Source organism: Zootoca vivipara, chromosome 4 (genome assembly GCF_963506605.1).
Source record: "Zootoca vivipara chromosome 4, rZooViv1.1, whole genome shotgun sequence".
In the NCBI taxonomy this organism is placed as follows: domain Eukaryota; kingdom Metazoa; phylum Chordata; class Lepidosauria; order Squamata; family Lacertidae; genus Zootoca; species Zootoca vivipara.
Genome location: NC_083279.1, coordinates 91,569,396 through 91,589,858, shown reverse-complemented (window position 1 = coordinate 91,589,858; position 20,463 = coordinate 91,569,396). Strand labels below are relative to the sequence as shown.

General features: G+C 46.8%; 1 protein-coding gene across 1 annotated transcript; it reads left to right on the top strand.

Moving 5' to 3' along the window:
* The first annotated feature begins 420 nt into the window (after positions 1–420).
* On the top strand, positions 421–19,856 carry ANKRD42 (ankyrin repeat domain 42). Its single transcript, XM_035115572.2, has 12 exons — positions 421–544; positions 1,755–1,921; positions 2,563–2,670; positions 6,535–6,654; positions 8,438–8,573; positions 9,946–10,140; positions 11,951–12,076; positions 12,412–12,517; positions 13,661–13,830; positions 14,780–14,906; positions 17,554–17,701; positions 19,216–19,856. The coding sequence occupies exons 1-12, from the start codon at positions 520–522 to the stop codon at positions 19,363–19,365; spliced, it is 1,578 nt and encodes a 525-aa protein (XP_034971463.1). The 5' UTR covers positions 421–519; the 3' UTR covers positions 19,366–19,856.
* Positions 19,857–20,463: the final 607 nt, after the last annotated feature.

The following is a 20,463-nucleotide window of genomic DNA, read 5'->3' as shown; positions in this document are numbered from 1 at the left end:
TGAAACAAAGCAAAACTAATCGACTTCAGAGGGCCCCCTGAATTTGCACAGGTGCAAAAAAAAAAACACCCCAAAACAACAACAACCCCAAAACCACCTGTGGGGCTTGCACTAAGGACAGATGGAGAAAGGAAGCCACATACAAGTGATACTCCTGTGATCATTTTGGCTTTTCCCTGTAGGGGTTGAGGCAAGGAATTCGACTTCCTGTCCCTTGACTAGAGAAAACGACGCTTTTGCTTTGCCTGAGGCTTAGCTGGTGCCAACGGATTCTCTTTCTCGCTCCCCACATCTATACACACACACACACACACACACACACACACACACACACACACACACACACACCCCACAGCTCCCCTGAGCCCAGGCAGCAGGCCAAGGGAGCATCGCACAGGAAGTGTACACTGTCTCCATGGCAACGCTCCTGCAGCAGCAACTGCAAAGGAGCCAGAAAGAGGAGGAGGAGGAAGGCTGAGATAACTGAGGGGTGGGGGGCTCTGCCCTGAACAAAGCACCATGCCTGATGAGGGTACCCCAACGGGTGAGAGCTGCCTTGTCTTCCTATATTTAGGGGTGTGGGTGTGGGTGGGCAACAACCCCAAAAGATCATCTCCTCCTCCTCCTCCTCCTCCTCCTCCTCCTCCTCCTCCTCCTCCTCCTCCTCCTCCTCCTCCTCCTCCTCCTCCTCCTCCTCCTCCTCCTCCTCCTCCTCCTCCTCCTCCTCCTCCTCCTCCTCCTGTTTTCCTACTCTGTAGAGGGCTGCACCCTTTTCTTTTCTGGAAAAAAAATTGCACCACCTCCTGTCGAGCTCCTCTGAGCATATTCAGAGTGTGTTTCTCCTTCTGTGGATTGATTGGTTCACTATGTCTCTCTCTCCCCCCCCACTTTAAAACAAACCAACCCTGCTATTAACTGCTGCTTTGTTGGCTCCGTTATGGTAGGTTGTAGACGATGTTCTTCTTACGCAGAGGAGGCCCATTGAAGTTAGCTGTGTCCATTAATTTCAGTGCTGAGAAGGATGAAGCCTGGATCCACTCCTTACTTTTCTTATTCTCTTTGTTAAGTGACCCTAGAAACCCTAGATGCTGAAGGGCGGTGGAGAAATTCATTAATAAAATAAAAAATAAATATGTGAGTGAATAAGAATGATTTTAAAGAAATAAAAAATGGGCCATTTAACAAAGTGTGCCTATGGCTCTTCAGAACCCACACCTTTCAGCAGGAAGCTATGTGTGCCTTGGGCATGTACAGGGTGTATCCCAAGGGGGCATAAACTATTCTTTAAATTCCCTAGCATTAGAAAGAAGGAAGAAATTCAGGAAACAACAAAAACACTGTTCTCCTCTTCACCGCAATTCCACACCACTGATGTGGAATCTTCGCTGGTGGAGTCTCCTTCCTTGTAGGTTTTTAAGCAGAGGTTGGATGGTCATCTGCCATGAATGCGTTAGTTGAGATTTCTGCATTGCACTGGTTTGGACCATCGGGGTCCCTTCCAACTCTACGATGCTATGATTTTTATATCCTTAGCTGTAGGTCCGACTACTGCTACTACTACTAGTAATTAAGATCAATATCAGTCACCACCACCCCCTTCCATGAATTCTGGTGAAGGATTGAGTCAAAGGAAAGTTGGGCGTTCGTCATGGCTTGACAACGGCCGCCGCTGAATTTTGCCCCATTCTACTGTCTCTCCCCCCCCCCCCCGGCTGTGCTACTAAGTGAGTAGGGGGCCTGTTACTCTTCTCCAGAAGCTCCGAAGAAGAAGGCCAGGTTCAAGAGCATTCATGATGCAGTCAGAGCTGGGAACATAGAACAACTTCAGGAGATGGTGGAATGTGGAACGAGCATTAATGAAGTGGATCCGGTCTACAATTTTACACCCTTGCATTGGGCAGCCCATGCTGGGAGCCTGGAGGTAAGAGATTGTCCAAGGTTACTGTGAAAGGGAAGAATGGATATCATTATGCAGTCTTTGTTGACCCTACTAAATGTCTGAGAAAACAACCAAGAGACCTATGGCTTTGCCAGGGTAAAGAGTGAGGCTTTAAGGTGAAAAGTAAAGGAGCCCTGGCTGGTTAAGTCCACTCAAAGTTGACCATGGGGTGTGGCGTCCATCTCACTTCAGGCCAAGGGAGCTGGTGTTTGTCTGCAGACAGCCTTCCAGGTCATGTGGCCAGCAGGACTAAACCATGTGGCGCAACGGAACACCGTGACGGAAACCAGAGCGCACGGAAACACCATTTACCTTCCCGCCACAGCTATACCTATTTATCTACTTGCACTGGCGTGCTTTCAAACTGCTCGGTTGGCAGGAGCTGGGACAGAGCAACGGGAGCTCACCCTGTCACAGGGATTTGAACCACTGACCTTCTGATCGGCAAGCCCAAGAGGCTCAGTGGTTTAGACCACAGCGCCACCCGCGTCCCTTTAAGGCACATTCAGAGCACATTATTTCCCTCAAAGAATTCTGGGCACTGCAGTTTAGCCCTTTGCCGAGTTACAATGCCCAGCATCCCTTAGCAGGCCACAAGGGTTGCAAATCTGTTGTCCTTGCAGTGCTTTCAGTGGCTGCTCTGGAATGGAGCTGATAAGACAGCAGTGACAGTCCGAGGCTGGACAGCGGCTCACCTCGCCGCCATCAAAGGTCAGGATGCCTGTATGCAGGTAAGCATCTTCGTTCACTCGTGGTTGAGGCTGGATTCAGACAAGGGGGGTTATAAACCCCTTCTCGTTTCACATTTGCCACAGTTGTAAGCTCTGGGATTTTGGTCTCGAGTGGGTGGATAGAGAGAAACGCATCTCCCTTTTTCAAAATATAAGGGCGTGAGCTCATCCAGTGACGATGGCAGAAGATTTGGGGCAGATTAAAGAGAGGATGGCTTCACACAATTCACACATGGAATTCCCTGCCATGGGATGTGGTGGCGGCCACTAGATTTGATGGCTTTGTAAGTGGTTTCGATTGGGAGTGGGGAATCTCAGGCCCAAATGTGCCCCCCCAAAGCCTGTCTATCTGGCCCTTAGTACTCTCCCTAGCCCCACAGCCTTTCTCGGTACTCTCCCTAGGCCAGGGGTTCCCAACAAAATTTTCTCGAGGACCCCTCATCGAGCCACTATTGTGACAAGGACCCCCATTAATTCCTAATCCTAAAATTAAAAAGTGAGAGCCAAATTAAGAGTCTTTTTATATTTTATATTTATACGTTTTTTACAGTTACAACAGAGTACTCCATCAGTATACAGTTAGTTTTAATTTTCAGTTCTTAATGAGATGAGTTAAATCTGTCCTTTGAGTCCATTATTTCTGAAATATTAGGTTCCAGGGAGGAGGGAGGGGAATGGAGAAGACAGGGTACCTGCGCAGTAGCGCACAAATGAAGCCGACGTGCGCAAAGCATCTTGGGGAGGTGAGCGTTAGTAGAATGCGCGCGCTGCCTCTTTGCAAAACAGTAGTGTTTGTAAAGTGCCACCTAACGGCATACAGCAGAACTACTGCCTCTATCTAATTCTAGTTTTGCGCTAGACTCTGCTCATGCAGGAAGCGGCCAAAACAAAAAATCTGTTATCATACAAAATATATTTAATATATTTTTTATTCTAATAGCATCTTGCGGACCCCTCTGGCATAGCTCGCGGACCCCTGGGGGTCCGCGGACCACCTGTTGGAAACCACTGCCCTAGGCAATTGCCTCCCAAGGGACACTCTCCCTCCCCAGATGAATGTTCACTGGCCCAGCTTCTCACTCTCCTTGAGAGTTTTTGCCTATCTTCAAACCCCAATAACGCCTCTTGCTTTTGAATCATACAGGGTTTTCTTACATATTTTTTACATATTCACATGAATAAATAAATAAATGGATCAGCAGGCTATATACTCCTTTATGCTGGTGTGTATTTGGCATGTCCATGGCATTTTAGAAGATCAGAGGAAATTAATGTAGACGCCGAGTATAAATCTTCATTAGAAATGCCGTTCCAACTTGCTTCAAACCCACTGAAGTGCCACAGCTGAGGAACCTTGGAAATGATTGGTCTTTATCGGGAAGCTAAAGTCCTGAATGTTTGTGACAGACCTGTCAACCGTAGCCTGCCATGCTTACTAATTGATCAAGTCTTTGGCCTTAGAAATGCCCTGTACAAACACCGTCCCCAACCTGAGCAGATGGCATGGCGGCAGTGGGAATCCCAGCAGCCATAGACTCATTGCACTCTTACTCAGTGTTCTCCGGCTTTGGATCCTTGGGTGTTGCTGGACTACAAATCCCATGATCCCCAGCAATGGTCAGGGCTGATGGGTGTCGTAGTACAGCAACATCCAGGAACCCAAGGTTGAAGAACACTGCTTACACTAGTGGCAAAATTGTGGAAACCTTTTGGAAAAAGTGTATTTCCGAGGTTTGATTACTCATAACACCACATATCTTTGGAGTAATACCATAAAATTATATATCAATGGAAAGATAATTTCATGAAGAATGCAATGCAACAAAGATTTTTCAATTATCTGTATTCTATCAAAAGGCATAGCCAAATAACCAGAAAGAAGAAGCACAACTTGCTTGTAATACATTTTTGTAAGATTTTTTCTTGGGGGGGGGGAATCCCCCTAAACCAGGGGTCAGCAAACTTTTTCATCAGGGGGCCGGTCCACTGTCCCCCAGACCTTGTGGGGGCCGGACTATATTTTGAAAAAAAATGAACAAATTCCTATGCCCCACAAATAACTCAGAGATGCATTTTAAATAAAAGGACACATTCTACTCATGTAGAAACACCAGGCAGGCACCACAAATAACCCAGAGATGCATTTTAAATAAAAGGACACATTCTACTCATGTAAAAACAGGCTGATTCCCAGACCTTCCGCTGGCCGGATTGAGAAGGCGATTTGGCCGCATCCGGCCCCTGGGCCTTAGTTTGGGTACCCCTGCCCTAAACCCTAGTAATTAATAAATGGGAAGGTTTTGCTTATTTGGAGTACTGAAGGGAAGATTGTAGGCCAGTGGAAAAATACAGGCTAAGCTTCTTTTCCAAGTCAGGGCCTCAGCATTAACTCTTATGACAAAAAGTGTTGATGGCCCATCTAATAGGAATCTAGGGTGTGGGCAGATATAAGTTGCCATTGTGTTTGTAGAGGGGGGAAGGAAAAGAGAGTTTTTAGCAAGGTGCATCCCCTCCGATGAAAATAAGGATGTCCTAAGGAAAAGCAGGACATTCTGGGATAAAATCAGAAACTGGGACGGCTTCGGTAAATTCTGGACTGTCCCTGGAAAATAGGGACACTTGGAGGATCTGAAGGTGTGCTAGGAAGAAGAGGAGATCCATCTTGGGGCAGGTTGGCTGAAGGCAGGCTGGGAGAGGGGCCTTGGACTCCAGCACTGCACTGCTGTGGGGAACAAGCCCTGCTTGAGATGGCCATGCTGTAAGAGCTGTACTGCCTCCATCTAAATTCTGGTGCAAATATCTGAATACATCATATTTCTGAAAGCTACACGTCTTCCATTCTCCAAAGGAGCACAGGCCCTGGTTGAGGCCTAAGGCCCTGGAATCCCATGTATGGCTTCCCAGGGGGCTAAATTGCATTAAATAGCTGTTGTTAAATTGTGAGAGGAGAAGACAACGCTTTACTGGGAAAGGTGCTACTTAGAGTACCAAAGTGCAGAACAATACACAGCTACCGCCCATCCCTATAAGAAGCCACCGCCAAAGAAGATTGGTAGAATAATCTAGTGATCTATGCAGGATGTATTAGACAATTTGAAACTCAAAAGGACATTGGTTTTTTCCTTTCCTTTCTTTTTTTTAAATAAGGAAAATGTTTAATGCATAACCTTGTGAGCTTTGTGTATAGGTTTTTACATTAGTTGAACTTATAAAAGATTTAAAAATTAGATTCCTAAGAATATAAGATTTTAAGGACTTGCATGAATAAGAGCAAAATAATGGAACCACGAGGGGGAGTGGAGGGAAGTCAATTAAGATTTATGGTTGAAATTGATAAATGTTGTTGTTGTTATTTGTTATTTTTGGAAAATTAATAAAATGTTATATAAAAAAAGAACAATGTACAGCTACCTATCTTGCTATCTTACTTTGTAAAATGGACAAAGTATAAGAAAATAAGAAGCACTATGCTGGATTGAGGGCACTAGGAGAAGGGGACGACAGAGGACAAGATGGTTGGACAGTGTTCTCGAAGCTACAAACATGAGTTTGACCAAACTGTGGGAGGCAGTGCAAGACAGGAGTGCCTGGCGTGCTATGGTCCATGGGGTCACGAAGAGTTGGACACGACTAAACGACTAAACAACAGCAACATGCTGGATCAGGCCAATGGCCCATCTAGTCCAGCGTCCCATTCTCAGAGTGGCCAATAGGATGCTCTAGGCAAGCCCACAAGAGGGGTATTCTTTGGATATTACTGTATATAGCATCAAAGTGTCTCTACTAAATGCTATAATTTAGGTTAAGGAACTTGTGTTTCCTGATCAAATTTGAGGCTAGGAACTTTGCTTTGTGTTTTCACAGTCCCTTCTTCTTTATGGAGTAGATCTTGGAACTCAAGATGACCGAGGCTGTACTCCCGCCCATCTGGCAGCGACCCATGGGCAGTCATACACTTTGCAAACGATTCTCCGTAGCGGAGTGGTAAGAAAAACGCTTGTCTGGCCGTTTCCCCACTCCTCTCCTGAGGATTGGCATGCTTCTATTTCCATTGACTCATTGATCTCCTTTCTAGCCTGCCCTTCCTTTTGTGGGAATGTTAGGGATGTGGATTAGGATATATTATTAGATAGATCCTATCCAAGCTTGTGTTAGCAAGCTTCCAATATCAGCAGAGTGACATTCCCCTTTTGTGCGCAGCAAAGTGTGAGCGTTAGGTTTGTTAGAACCTCTGCAACAATATTATACTTCAATATTATACTTCCTGGCAAATCCCCTTTGTCCCTCTTAAAAGAAATACATGGCACAATAGTATTAAAATAAGATAGAGTTTACTCACATGACATCCTGAGTTAACAGCATAATCTCAGAAAGGCAGGCTTACGTAGAAAAGTTACAAATATATACATCTGGAGACTACTTAGTATAGTGAGGCTCCATCTGGTCTCTCTCTTGGCAGCAGGCCAAGAGGGAGAACCATCCTAACTGGAGATTCTCTGGAGATGTGTTCCCATTGAAGGAGAAAAGGCTAAGAGAGAGAATGGCTGCTGGCTAGGGGCTTTTGTCTGCCAGCTAATCCATCTCATCTGCATATCTGGAGGAACAGGAACTGAACTTAGTCAGGTGTCCTTCCAGGTGAGTTCCTCTTAGTGGACACTCTAGGAACTGTTGTGACTTGTCTGCCCCAGTGTTCCATCCCACACCTTTAAATGGATCTCAAAGCACCCCAAAAGGTCAATCCTTTCCCTCAAGTTATCTTCAAAACAACCCTGTGAGGTAGATTAGGCTGAGAGATCATGACTGGCTAAAGGCCACTCATTGGGCTTCATGGCAGAGGGCCAAAGTCAACATGATGCTAAACATGCCACTTCAAATGCCATGGTTGTTTAAAAATTTTTAATAGCCACCAAATGGGAGACCTGATCATCACTCGAGGAGAGGAAAGAGTTAAAGTCTTCTGCCTGCTACTGCGGCCCCAATGAAATTACCCTCTTCTGGGGGCTAAAAAGTGCTACTGGAAATTTTTGCTGGGCCCTTGGAAGGTGGGGGTGAAGAGGAGTAAAGGGTTAAGCCTACTTTACTAACTTGCAGTCCTGGTGCAAATTCCGCCCCTCCTTTGTGATTAATAATAACATATCCTCCAACACCTCAATGGCCAAATCCAGGACACAGCCTTCCAGGACGCCATCTTCCCATTTTTTTCTCGCAAGTGAACCGCGGCCATTTTGGATGCTGTCATCTCACACGATTTCATGCTGTGGTTTCCCCTAGGAAAAAAAGTGCTTTTTCATTTTGGGGTGCCGCTACAAGCACTGCCTTGTAGAAAGTGCTTTTTTTGGGGGGGCGCATCACAGCATGAAATTGGGACGTCCTGCTTTGGCATTTGGTTGGCCAATATGGGAAGAGGGCTAGTGGTCTGGATAGTAATTCTAGGCACATCTAGCAAGCCTTTTTTAAGGGGCTCTGTGTCCGATTTAGCAGGATTCTTTTATGGTCTCCTGCTCTGACCTCATAGTGGAATGGGCTGTAACAAGCTCCACTCTGCTACAAGATTATGGGAAACTCGATGGTCTGGGGTCTGCAGTGGCCTGACCCCCATTTTGGGGGCAGGCCTTCCTCTGGAGGCTTAGATGTCAGGCTGAAATTTCCCACTTCTGGGCATGGTGGCATCTTCCATGCCCAGGTCTTTGAGATCTACCAACACTTCCACTTCCCCAACTTAAAATCTGGAGATTTTAAAAAATCTGCTTTTCCTCTTCCAAACCAGGACGTCAACGTTTCTGACAAGTACGACTGGAAGCCGATTCACAAGGCTGCTTTTCACGGCCGGCTTGGCTGTGTCCAGCTTCTTCTTAGATGGGGAGCGACTTTAGATGATGTGGACAACAATGGAAATCTTCCAGGTACAGAAAGGGGGGGGGAGATGATCATTGTAATGGACTGGGGAACAATGATAAGAGGGGAATCTTTTTGTTACAGAGAGACAGATAGCGAGAATAACCTGAGTCAGTGATGGTGGAAAGTGCAATGTTTCTATGCGTACTTTTTTACAAAATTTGGGTCATATCTAATGCTGCCCCTCCACTTGAGCAACAGAATTCCCCTTGGGTAACAATCTTTCTCCTCCTTCCCTTCTCAACAACCCACAACAATTCATTTTCTTGTTGTTTGCATCCATTGGTCTCAAGAGACAATGGAGTGCACCTCTGGGCGTAAAGTTAAACTGTTGCATTAGCCGAAACAAAATGAAAAAAAAAATCCTTCCAGTAGCACCTTAGAGACCAACTAAGTTTGTCATTGGTATGAGCTGTTGGTTTGTCACTGGTAACAACAACAAATCTGAAGAAGTGTGCATGCACACGAAAGCTCATACCAATGACAAACTTAGTTGGTCTCTAAGGTGCTACTGGAAGGAATTTGTTTATTTTGTTTCGACTACGGCAGACCAACACGGCTACCTACCTGCTGCATTAGCAGCACTGAAGTGATCTCCCAGGGGCAACAAGCCTGGCCACTGTGTAGAGGTCCTGGGCTACCCAGACAAGACTCCCATTTCAGCCTTGGTGATGTGGTCCAAATGAAAGCAGATCCAGACATTTGGCATCAGCTGGGATGCAGGAGTTGCTGGAAGGAGACGTATAAGGCACTGAAGTGATCTCCCAGGGGCAACAAGCCTGGCCACTGTGCAGGGAGGTCCTGGGCTGCCCAGACAAGACTCGCATGCTGATAGTATCTAGGAACCACAGGTGAGAGCTGAGTGCAGGGTGGGGACCAAAGTGGACAAACTACCCCAGAAGGAGCATGACCAGGGGTACTATCCTTCCCCTAACACCCCATACACCCCATTCAATTTATAGGTGGATGTTATTGCTGCCACTGGGAAAAATCCCATAAATTGTATCCAGGTGCTGGAGAATTTGTTTTCTGTTTCAATATTGTTAGTTTGCTGGTCTGTGGGACAAACTACTCGTAAAGTTAAATGCATTTTTGAATCTAATCTGCAGAACTCTGCACCAATATGTTCCTCACTCTACTTTCCACCGAGTAACAGTGCTAATTGTAGTTTTAACTGTCACAGAGGTGGGTTTTGTGTGTGTGTGTGTGTGTGTGTTGAAAGAGAACGTTTAACTGCTATTTAGTTGACTGCATTTTTTAAAAAATCTGCAGGTTTTTAACTTGTAAAGTACTTTGAGAAGCCTCGCTGCTTAGAAAAGCAGTATAAAAGAAGTTTTTTTATGTAAAATATATTAACAGTCCAAACAATCTTCCTAATAGTTCACCTGGCAGCAATGGAGGGTCACTTGCATTGTTTCAAGTTCCTGGTGAGCAAGATGCCCACACTCCTCCAGAAAGCCAGAAACGACCACGGGGACACCCCAAGAGACCTGGCAGAGAGGTTCTACAAGGACAGTGTTGTCAACTACATTGACGATCTGGAGAAACAGGAAGGCGAATTGGAAAAGGGGGACTGTGAGTACCTGGTTGCGAGGGATGGGCCATAGCTCAGTGGTGGAGGATTTGCCTTGCATGCAGAAGGTCCCAGGTTCAATCCCTGAAAGCCAACACACACACACACACACACACACACACCTCTTTATATAATCACTAGCTGGCCTGGGCATGCGTTGCTGTGGCTCAATCTGTTAAATGGACCCTCCCCTCACTGTCAGAGTCCCCCTTCATTTTGTTGAAATGTTTTATGCGTGTTCTGTTTACACAGGCTCATCCCTGTGGTTGTCCCCACCCTGTCCCGACCCATGAAGTATGCCACCCCTCCTCCCCCACCCCCGGCTTATCCATGTGGCTGGGCATACCCTGTCCCGACCCATGACTTCCAGAACAGATTCCGTTCGACAACCAAGGTACAACTGTACTTATCAATACAATACCCAATACAAAGTTTTTAAAAAATAATACACTAAAATAAAACAAATACTTCAAAAATCTAATCTAAAAAGGAGCAGGAACAAAGATTGGGGAAAAGGGAAAGAAAGGGGGGAAAGAGAAAGAAGAGAAAATGGGAAAGGATAAAAAGGCTTCCGGTTCTCTGTCAGCTAAATATAGTATTCGCTCATTAACTACTGTATTCTATTTTCTATAAGCCAATATTTTTTCAGTCTCACAAGTTCATTTTCTCTTTCACGTAAAAGGTCCATTTGAACTTTCTAATCCTTAATAAATATCAACAATGATTTTTCTCTTAAACACATTCAATTGGCCCTCTCAGCTAATAATTTTTATCAACCATTCCCTTCCATGCATTTGGAAGACAAAAGAGGGTTGGTTAGCTGAAAGCCCTGAGAAGGGATCCTCGAGACTGTTAGCTCTTGTTATGAATCATCTTCCTCAATTGGTCTTAAGAACCAGAAGCGCCCTGAGTGCAGTCCAGGGCTGGTTCACGACATTTTGCCACCTGAGGCAAATCAGAAAATTGTAGTTTGTTAAGGGTGCGTCAACAAGAGGTGGCAGAAAAAAGGGCCAAAACCCTTTCAACCCATGGAGATGAAGAGGCTCTCCCATAAGCAGGGCCATGCTGTGATTCCATGGGACTGAGCTTGAATACTAGGCTCGGAATTTGTCTTCAAAGGAGTTTAAAAGAGAAGCTTTCTAATCCTTATGCAAAGATGCCCTTGGAAGTAGGTGAGTGATGCTCTTGAAGACACAAGCTGGGCCGCTTATCCATTGACCAGGAGGACAAGCCTTCAATGTCCTTCAGTGACTCCTGGTGATTAGCAAATTGAGAATAAATTAAAGTGAAAACTGTTGATTATGTTCTGCAAAATACCGTAAGAGGAAGTATGCAACAGGGTTTCATGACAATACAGTCTCCTCTGAGACTGCTGTGTGTTTGCATTGAGGGTGATTGAATATTAAGAACATAAGAAAGTCCTGATAATGTAGGCCAAAGAAAGCCTTCAAACAGGACCTGATTTCAACAGGAACTCTCCCCACTTTTTGATTTATGGCAAGTGGGATTCAGAGGCACACTACCTCCAACAATGGAGGTAGAATATAGCAATTGTGGCGAGCAGCCATTAATTCAGATACTATTCTAGCCATTCAGCTTGGAGGCATGACTAAATCACACCATCCCAGTGAAAACTGATCAACTCGCCTAAGTTGCACAGATCAGAGAATCCAGCCTGTCATGGATTGCCTGGGCTCCATCACTCTCGGTTGAAGTGTTTGGCTTTCTAGAACTCCTTTTTCCAACCTAGTGGAGCTCTTAAACTGCTATTCGGAGGGCTACTACAGCTCCTTCTGTTGTCTCTCTGCATAGATTTAGCATTTCCAGGCCACGATGCTGCTTTCAGAGGGGACGTGGAGACACTAAGAACATTGCTGGAAAACCATATCATCACTGTTAATGAGAGGGACGATCAGGGATCCACACTCTTGCACAAAGGTTAGTGAGAATCGTGTTTTCATATTGCTGTTCCCTTCCTACCAAAACCATTCACTCCTGTTTTCAAAGTGGCTGCATTTCTGCCCTTCTTGCATTTAATTTCCCTCTGTTCCCTCTCGCTCGCATCCTTCCATGTGTATTAAATGCTTGCCAGTATAGGAAAATGCTCCATGCATCTGGTGACAGGGGCTTGTGGTCTTCAAAAAGCTTAGGATGTAGTAAATGCAAAGTGCCACAACATTCTTTGTCGCTTTGCTGCCACGCAGACGAACACGGCAGCGCCCAATGGAAATGGCCGCCTTTAACGTTTTATTTCCTTCTCTTTCACCCTGTAGCTGCTGGGCAAGGTCATTTGCATGTCCTGGAGTGGCTGATCAACAGGGAAGCGGACTGCAATATTCCCAACAATGCCGGAGAGACGCCGAAAGACGTTGCCAGGAGGTGTCCGTTTATAACACTTGGCTGGGGATCCTCTTGGGATTTGTTCTGGCTAATCTGGACTAAGGCAGCCCTGTATAGGGAAGCTTTTAATGTTTGATGGATTTCTGTATTTTAATATTTTGTTGGAAGCCGCCCAGAGTGGCTGGGGGAACCTGGCCAGATGGGCAGGGTATAAATTATTATTATTATTTATTATTATTATGAATCCCTCTGGGCTTCAGTTCTGGCAAAATCGCCAGGGTTGATTTAACTCTGCCACATTGAAGATCCAGTTTGCAAAGCTCTGCTGGGAGACATGTTCTGGGGGAGCTTTGGTCCCCACCCTCCACTCATCTCTCACCTGTGGCTCCTAGAAGCTGTCTGCATGCGACATGCCTGGCATCTTGAGCTAAGGCTGGGAAAGTTATGTGAGTCACTGCCAGCCAGTGTAGGCTGTGCTGTGCTAGAAGAACCAATGGTCTGTACCAGGGGTCAGCAACCTTTTTCAGCCGTGAGCCGGTCCACCGTCCCTCAGACCATGTGGTGGGTGGGACTTGGCAGGGGGTTGGACTGGATGGCCCTTGTGGTCTCTTCCAACTCTATGATTCTATGATTCTATATTTTGGGGAAAAAATATGAATGAATTCCTTTGCCCCACAAAAAACCCAGAGATGCACTTTAAATAAAAGCACACATTCTACTTATGTCAAACACCAGGCACACCCCACAAATAATCCAGAGATGCATTTTAAATAAAAGGACGCATTCTACTCATGTAAAAACACGTTGATTCCCGGACCGTCCGTGGGCTGGATTGAGAGGTTGATTGGGCTGCATCCGGCCCACAGGCCTTAGGTTGCCTACCCCTGGTCTAAACTCTTTATGATCCTCCAGTCAATTAACAGCATGGCTCTGGTGAACTCTCCTTTGTTGGAAGTTTTCGAACAGAGTTTGGGTTGCCACCTGTCAAGGATCCTTCAGCTGTGATTCCTGCATTGCAGGGGGCTGGACCACATGACCCCTGGGGTCATCACTACAATTCTATGCTTCTAAGTAGGAGCAGCCGCTAAACCGGAGGGAGCACAAGTTGCCATCAGTGGCGGGAGCCCTGGTTATCGTCTAGCGTTCCCCAATGACCTCCTAACGGGTATCTGAACTGCGTAGGTTTGCCCAGCTGGCCACTGTGGAGTACCTACGCAAAAAGATGGGGAACGACTCTGATGAGGAGATTGACATTGATGACCCACGATTCTTTGAAAGTCATGGCGTGGAAGGGAGCACCGACAGCAAGAGCGATGTGTATATCAAGAAAGAGGATCGAGCAGATAGTCGCGGTGAGTTGTGGGCCTTCCTCTCTCTGTTTAGGGGGAAGAAAGGGCTAAGGGCAGAAAGGTAGGAAGTCCAGCAGGTGGACATCTGCCTGGCATCAGCTGGCAGGTGGGCAGCCATGTTTGATGGGCCTGTAGCTAGGTTTGTGGCCCTGCTCTTCTCCAGCCTCCGCTTCTGCCTCCGCTTCTGGACTGCTCTCTGCTACAGCCTCTTCCTGCTCACTAAACACTGTTGCCCTTTAGCTTCTGGCACCTCCTCCTTTCAGTCTGCTCCCTCTGACCACTCATCGTCATCCCACCTCCACTCCCCTGGTTCTGAGCCTTCTTCCCCTGGGGGTGCCTTCCACGATTCCTTTGCCTCCAGCCTCCAGCACGCAGATGGAAGTTCTGGAGTCCCCCCGCCCAAACGGTGTAGGAAGAGCCTTGCTGGATCCAAATAGCCACTACAGCCAAAGGCCACTGATAGACCAATTTTTCCTGCATTGCCTAATAACCATTCTCTTTCAGAGGTGGGTTTCCTAGTGAATAGGCATCGGGGACGATGCCTCCTGGTTTGGGCCAGATACCTAGAGAGAACTCACTAGAACTTGGGGCCACCCAATGAAGCTCAGTGTCAGAAGGTTCAGTACAGACAAAATAATTTCTTCACACAGTGCATGGTTAAGCCGTGGGATTTGCTCCCACCAGGAGCAGTGATGGCCGTCAACTTGGATGGCTTTAAAAAGAGGATGAAGGCTGTCAATGGATGCTAGCCACAGTGGCTAAGTTCTCCCTCTGCTGTCGGAGGCAGAAGACCTCTGGATACCAGCTGTGGAGAAGCGTGGAGGGAGGGCACTGTTGCACTCAGGTGTTGCCTGAAGTTTTCCTTTGGACACGCCGTGAGAACAGGGTGATAGGCAAGATGGGGTTTCGCCTGGTCCAGCAGGCTCCGCTGATGTTCTGTGGTCTCTTGCAGAAAGAGCCTATCAGAAAATGGAAGAGCTGAAGAATCTCCTGGAAATCGCCACCAGCGATTACAAGCAGCTGGGAGGGATCACCCCTGAGGAGAGGCAGGTCAAGATTAAAGAGAGGCAGCTTCTCAGGTAAGAGCTTTGCAACACGGCCTCCGGTTTTTGTGAAACTCTCAGGGTTCGCAGTGCTGAGGGAAGTTGGTGCTGTGTCAATTCCCCCCCCCCCGTAAAATTTATGCACTTCTTGATTGTTTTTCAAAAAGAAGACACCCAAACGCCATTTACAAAACTATAAGACAATAAAATCAGGGGGGGGGGAATTGCAGCTGTACAGTGGAACCTCGGTTTATGAACACCTCGGTTTACAAATTTTTGGTTTACGAACGCCGTGGACCCATCTGGAATGGATTAATTCACTTTTTCCATTACTTTCAATGGGAAAGTTCGCTTCCGTTTATGAACGCTTCAGTTTATGAACAGACTTCCGGAACCAATTACACCCATGCTTCGGGTTGAGTACGCTTCAGGTTGAGTACTCCGCGGACCCGTCTGGAATGGATTAATCCACTTTCCATTACTTTCAATGGGAAAGTTCGCTTCAGTTTATGAACGCTTCAATTTAAGTACTCCGTGGACCGTCTGGAACAGATTAATCCACCTTCCATTACTTTCAATGGGAAAGTTCGCTTCAGTTTATGAACAGACTTCCGGAACCAATTGTGTTCATAAACCGAGGTACCACTGTATTTTAAAACATGCAAAAGTTAAAATACTAAAGCTGGTTAAAATCAACTCGACTTTCTAAGCATCTGGGTAACCTTGTCTGAACAAGAATGTTTTCAGCAGGCACTGAGAATAGTACAGTCATACCTTGACATCCGAATGCTTCGACTTCTGAAGGTTTCGACTTCCGAAGTCGACAACCCCGGAAGTCTTTTCGCCACGTGTCCCCCTGCGTTCGGCGCATGCGCAGAAGTGCAAAATCGCGCTTCACGCATGTGCAAAAGCGGCACTTCGACATCCGAAAACCTCAACTTACGAAGACGGCCGCGGAACGGATCGTCTCCATAAGTCGAGGTACCACTGTATAGCGAAGGCGCCTACTTGATCTCAATAGGCAGGGAGTTCCAAAGTTAAGGTGCTGCTGCACTAAACGATGAAGGTCTTGCAAAAGCAGAGTCGGTATTAAGTGCTCAAGTTGGCACATGTATCAATGGCTTGTGTGGCTTCACCACCATCTGTTTATTTATATGCCACTTTCCCACAAAATGGTGCCCAAACAATAACCAGTATGTTGGCATCTCTGGGCATGAATGTGTGTGTTGGAGGAACAGGACTTTGGACAGATGACAGTGCCAAGAGGCCCCATTTGGCGTATTGCAGGTATTCCTCTGCCCTGTCCCTTGTTGATAGAAATTTTAAGATCTTGCTTAAAACTTTGTTGCTTTGCTGCCCTCTGCCAGCTGTTGTGCATGGAAGACCAGCCACAAACAACACTTGCTTGCTAAATTGCCAAGGCTTTGTCGGACGACCAAAAGTAGGTTTAATTTGGTCCTTGTGGCCAAAGGTCTTTGCCACATAGATTGCTGTGTGTCTTTTGCAGCCAGGACAGTGGTTTGTAGGTGTCATTTGGTGTTTTTTTTTATACCATGCCAGGGGTCACCAACCTTTTTAGTTCCCAGGGCATGTTTGGATTCACGAGTGTGTGCATAGGTGCCACTTGCTCTGGTCCTTTTTCACTGGCCTGCTTTGGATCAGAATCCTACCCCAAGCGTCAGCAAGAGTGAGTATGTATGCATGCATTGTGCACCAGTGGTGGCTGGTGCCCATTGGAACTGGCAACGCGGAAGGCAGGGAACCCAAACTGCAGATGGAGTCAGTGCCAATCACAGGCTGAGCCAACCAGTTCTGGTTTTGTCCCCATCCTTCTCTTCCTCGCTTTGTTCTACATGGATAGGCAGTGCTACCCTACGGACTGGTTGTAAGCCGCAAAGAGGCCGACGGGGGGCAGGCTGGTGGGGCAGTGCCCTGTTTGCCCTAATGGATCAACCTGCAACGATGTGCACAAACAAACATACTCCAATCCTCCAATGGAGTTGGGTAAAAGTAGGATCCAGTGGGATCAATCTGAGCCTTGAAAAGGCCATAGAGCTGAAAGAGGAAGTGGGAAAGAGCGCCACTCTTCTGACTTCCTCCTCCAGCTCTATGTACAACCACCTGCATCAACTCATGACCAAGGGGACAATGAGAGAGAGGGAGAGGTGGAGCTCTGCTAAGAGACTTCAGAGCACCAGGGAAGACTTCAAGGGCACCATCACGCCCACGGGCACAACCTTGGCAGCCCCTGTGCTCCTCAGTGGGTGGAGTGGAAGCTGTATTTATTGGGTTTTTTTAAAATTACATTTATATACCACCTTTTTCTGGTGTTCATGGTTTTTCTCTTTCTCCCCACTGTACCCTCACAACAAGCCTGTGACGTAGGTTAGGCTAAGAGATGGTGATCGGTTCAAAGTCACCCAGTGAGCTTCCTGGATGAGTGGGGATTCGAACCCTGCTCTCCAGTCTTTTCAGCACCGTCTTGGTTTTCTACAGGTAAAAGTGGGAGACGGTGGAACTGACTCCCTCGGAGGTTGGTGGGTTTCTCCTTCCTTGGAGGTTTTAAAGCAGAGTTTGAGTAGCCCCTTGCCATGGATTCTTTAGTTGAGATCCCTGCACTGCCAGGGGTGGGACTATGATGACCCTCGGCGCCCCTTCCAACGCTACAGTCCTATGATTCCAGGACCATTGGTGATCTGCAGGAGCAGCTAGAGTACGAGCGGCTACGACGGGAGAAGCTGGAGGCAGAGCTGGATCAGTGCCGGGAAGAGATTGGGAAACTCATAGAGCAGCAGGAGAAACTCCAGAGCCCCGCACCCGCTATCACAGCAGTGAGTTTCCTTGTGTCGCTCACAATTTCTTTGGAAAATGCAAAGCAAGGGCAGCAGAAGCAGATGCTGCGTTCCCAAATACTCAAACAGTGGACTTTTGACGGCTGACGGCTGTCCTGGACCGAACGTCCGACACGGCTTCTGCTTGAGTGCAGGAAGCTCCTGCAGCCAATCAGAAGCCGTGCCTTGGTTATCGAATGTTTCTGGAAGTCAAACGGACTTCTGGAACAGATTACGTTTGAGAATCAAGGTACAACTGTACAGTGGTACCTCGGTTTTCAAAAGCAATCCGTTCTGGAAGACCATTCGACTTCCGAAACGTTCGAAATCCGAAAACTCAATACGGAAGCCTCAAAACGGCAAAATTAATACGGAAAACTCAAATGGGAAGCCGCCGAGGAAGTTTGACTTCCGAGGCACATTCGAAAACCAAGGAACCACTGTATTTATCCTGGGTGAGAAACCTGTGGGTCACATTAATATGCGGTTGGTCTTCACGCCTTATCAACCACAGCTAGCAAGGCCAGGGATGGTAGGAGTTGTGACTCTCTGGATGTAGCCGAACTACAGATTCCCCATCCCTGCCTAGGGCTTTCACAGTAGGTAATGGCATATGACAGTGGTGCTATCTTTCTGTGTGCTGCAGGGAGCCTTTAATCTGTCCCACCATGCCCAGCCCCTTGCAGATTACTTCCCGATCCACAGTCTGAAGCTGCAGAAGTCAAGAAGTGCTTCCACACTTGACAATGCCAGATGTGATAAACCGCACACTAAAGAAATATTAGAAAAGCAAGTGGCTATTGCTCCTCTAGAAGTTACATACTACTACTACTACAGTACTACTACTACTACCGGTACTACTAATTTATTATTTGTACCCCGCCCATCCGGCTGAGTCTCCCCAGCCACACTGGGAGGCTCCCACTCGAGTATTAAAACAATACAGCATCAAATATTAAAAACTTCCCTAAACAGGGCTGCCTTCAGATGTCTTTTAAAAATTGGATAGCTGCTTATTCCCTTGACATCTGTTGGAAGGGCGTTCCACAGGGCAGGTGCCACTACCGAGAAGGAGGCCTCAATCACAATATTGTTTATATCCCATGTTCAACACCCAACGTGGCTTCGCCCATGAAAATAAGCCAGACTTAATAAACCATAGAATGGTTTGAATTTTTTGCTTCTCCTTGCTTGTGGCTCTGGAGCTTTTGGGTGGTGCCTGGTCCTTAACCATAGTTAAGGAGGAAGTCCAAGTTACCACGCAACGCTAAGCTATAGTTAATGTTAGCAAAGGCTTATACGCTAACCTTGGTCAATGAACAACCTTTACCCATAAGCTGAGCTGCTGGACCAGGTTCACTTGTAGTGCAAAGCCATGCTTTAGTAAACCATGGTTTAGTATTATGTGCAAAGTACGCAAACCAGTGTGCTTTCCTGATGTTTAAGACTTTCCCTCACCCCCCCTCTTCTGTTAGCATGGCAGTGGGTTAAAACTTTCAACGTTGCTTCTGCAGGGGGATGGTGACCTGAGCAAAGCGCCCTCTGATTGTGATAAAGCAGCCCCCGACGCCAGTAGAGCAGCCCCTGAAGTCACAAAGGAGAAAAAGAAATTGAAGAAAAAGCCCTTCTGTAGCTCCAGCGGAGTGTTTGTGAGACTGTACTAACAGGAGAGCCAAGGGTCTTCCAGGCCTCTTGCTAGAATGAGAGGGGGAAGAGTTTGGCTGAAAAATGCAGGTGCTGCCAGAATGAAAGAGCCCCGGTTAACAGCGCTCTATCTAGGCTCTCAGCTACCCAAAGCAAATGCACTTCCTTCACTGAACTGAAAATATCTTCTCCATCAATTCATCTGGTATAAATGCCAGTTTTCAAATAAGCTTAGAGCAGGGATGAAGACCCCCATGCTCCTCCACAAGTTTTGGACTCCAACTCCCCATCTGCCCTCCCCAAACAACATCCCAGTTGGGGTGATGGGAGCTGTAGTCCAACAATATCTAGAGGGGCACAGGTCTCCCCAGCTATCACCCTAGAGGCACGTGGTAGCAGGCAGGGTGCCATTACAGGAGAAGACCCCACTGAGATGTATTGCTAATTAAGAGACATTAGCACTTCATGAAGCTCACCCTCTCTTCATATGTGTATGTATGTATGTATGTGTATATATATATATATATATATATATATATATATATATATATATATATATATAATATCCACCTTATTTCTCAGCCAAGATTCCTAAAGTGGCTCCCAACCACAGAAAGCGGTTCAGTGTTACGCACAGTAATAACATGCACAATAAAGCCAGATAAACAGACTGAGATCGTTAAGAAATGTATAGTGGTACCTCGGTTTGCGACCGCAATCCGTTCCGTGGAGGCGGTTGCTCCCCGAAGGAACACTTCTGCGAGTGCGCGAAGAGCCAATAGAGTGCTTCTGCGCATGCCCGAGCTGCGCAGATCGCGCCTGCGCATCTGATGCCGCGGAACCCGGATGTAAACACTTCCGGGTCCGTGGCGGTTGCTCGCCGAAGCGGTCGCAAACAGAGGTAGGCATAAACCAAGGTTTGACTGTACCTGTCACATCCTGCAACTGCGGGGATTCCAGAAAACTGTTATCAATGCTAGCCTATCGCTGAATTAAGGAGATATCGCCAGTGGTAAATGTTTGAATTGCAGTTCAACAAGACAGCCTGCAAAGACACTATGAGAGACCCCCCCAAAATGTAGGCAGCTCTTCTGAACCATTGTATCAGGGATGGGAAA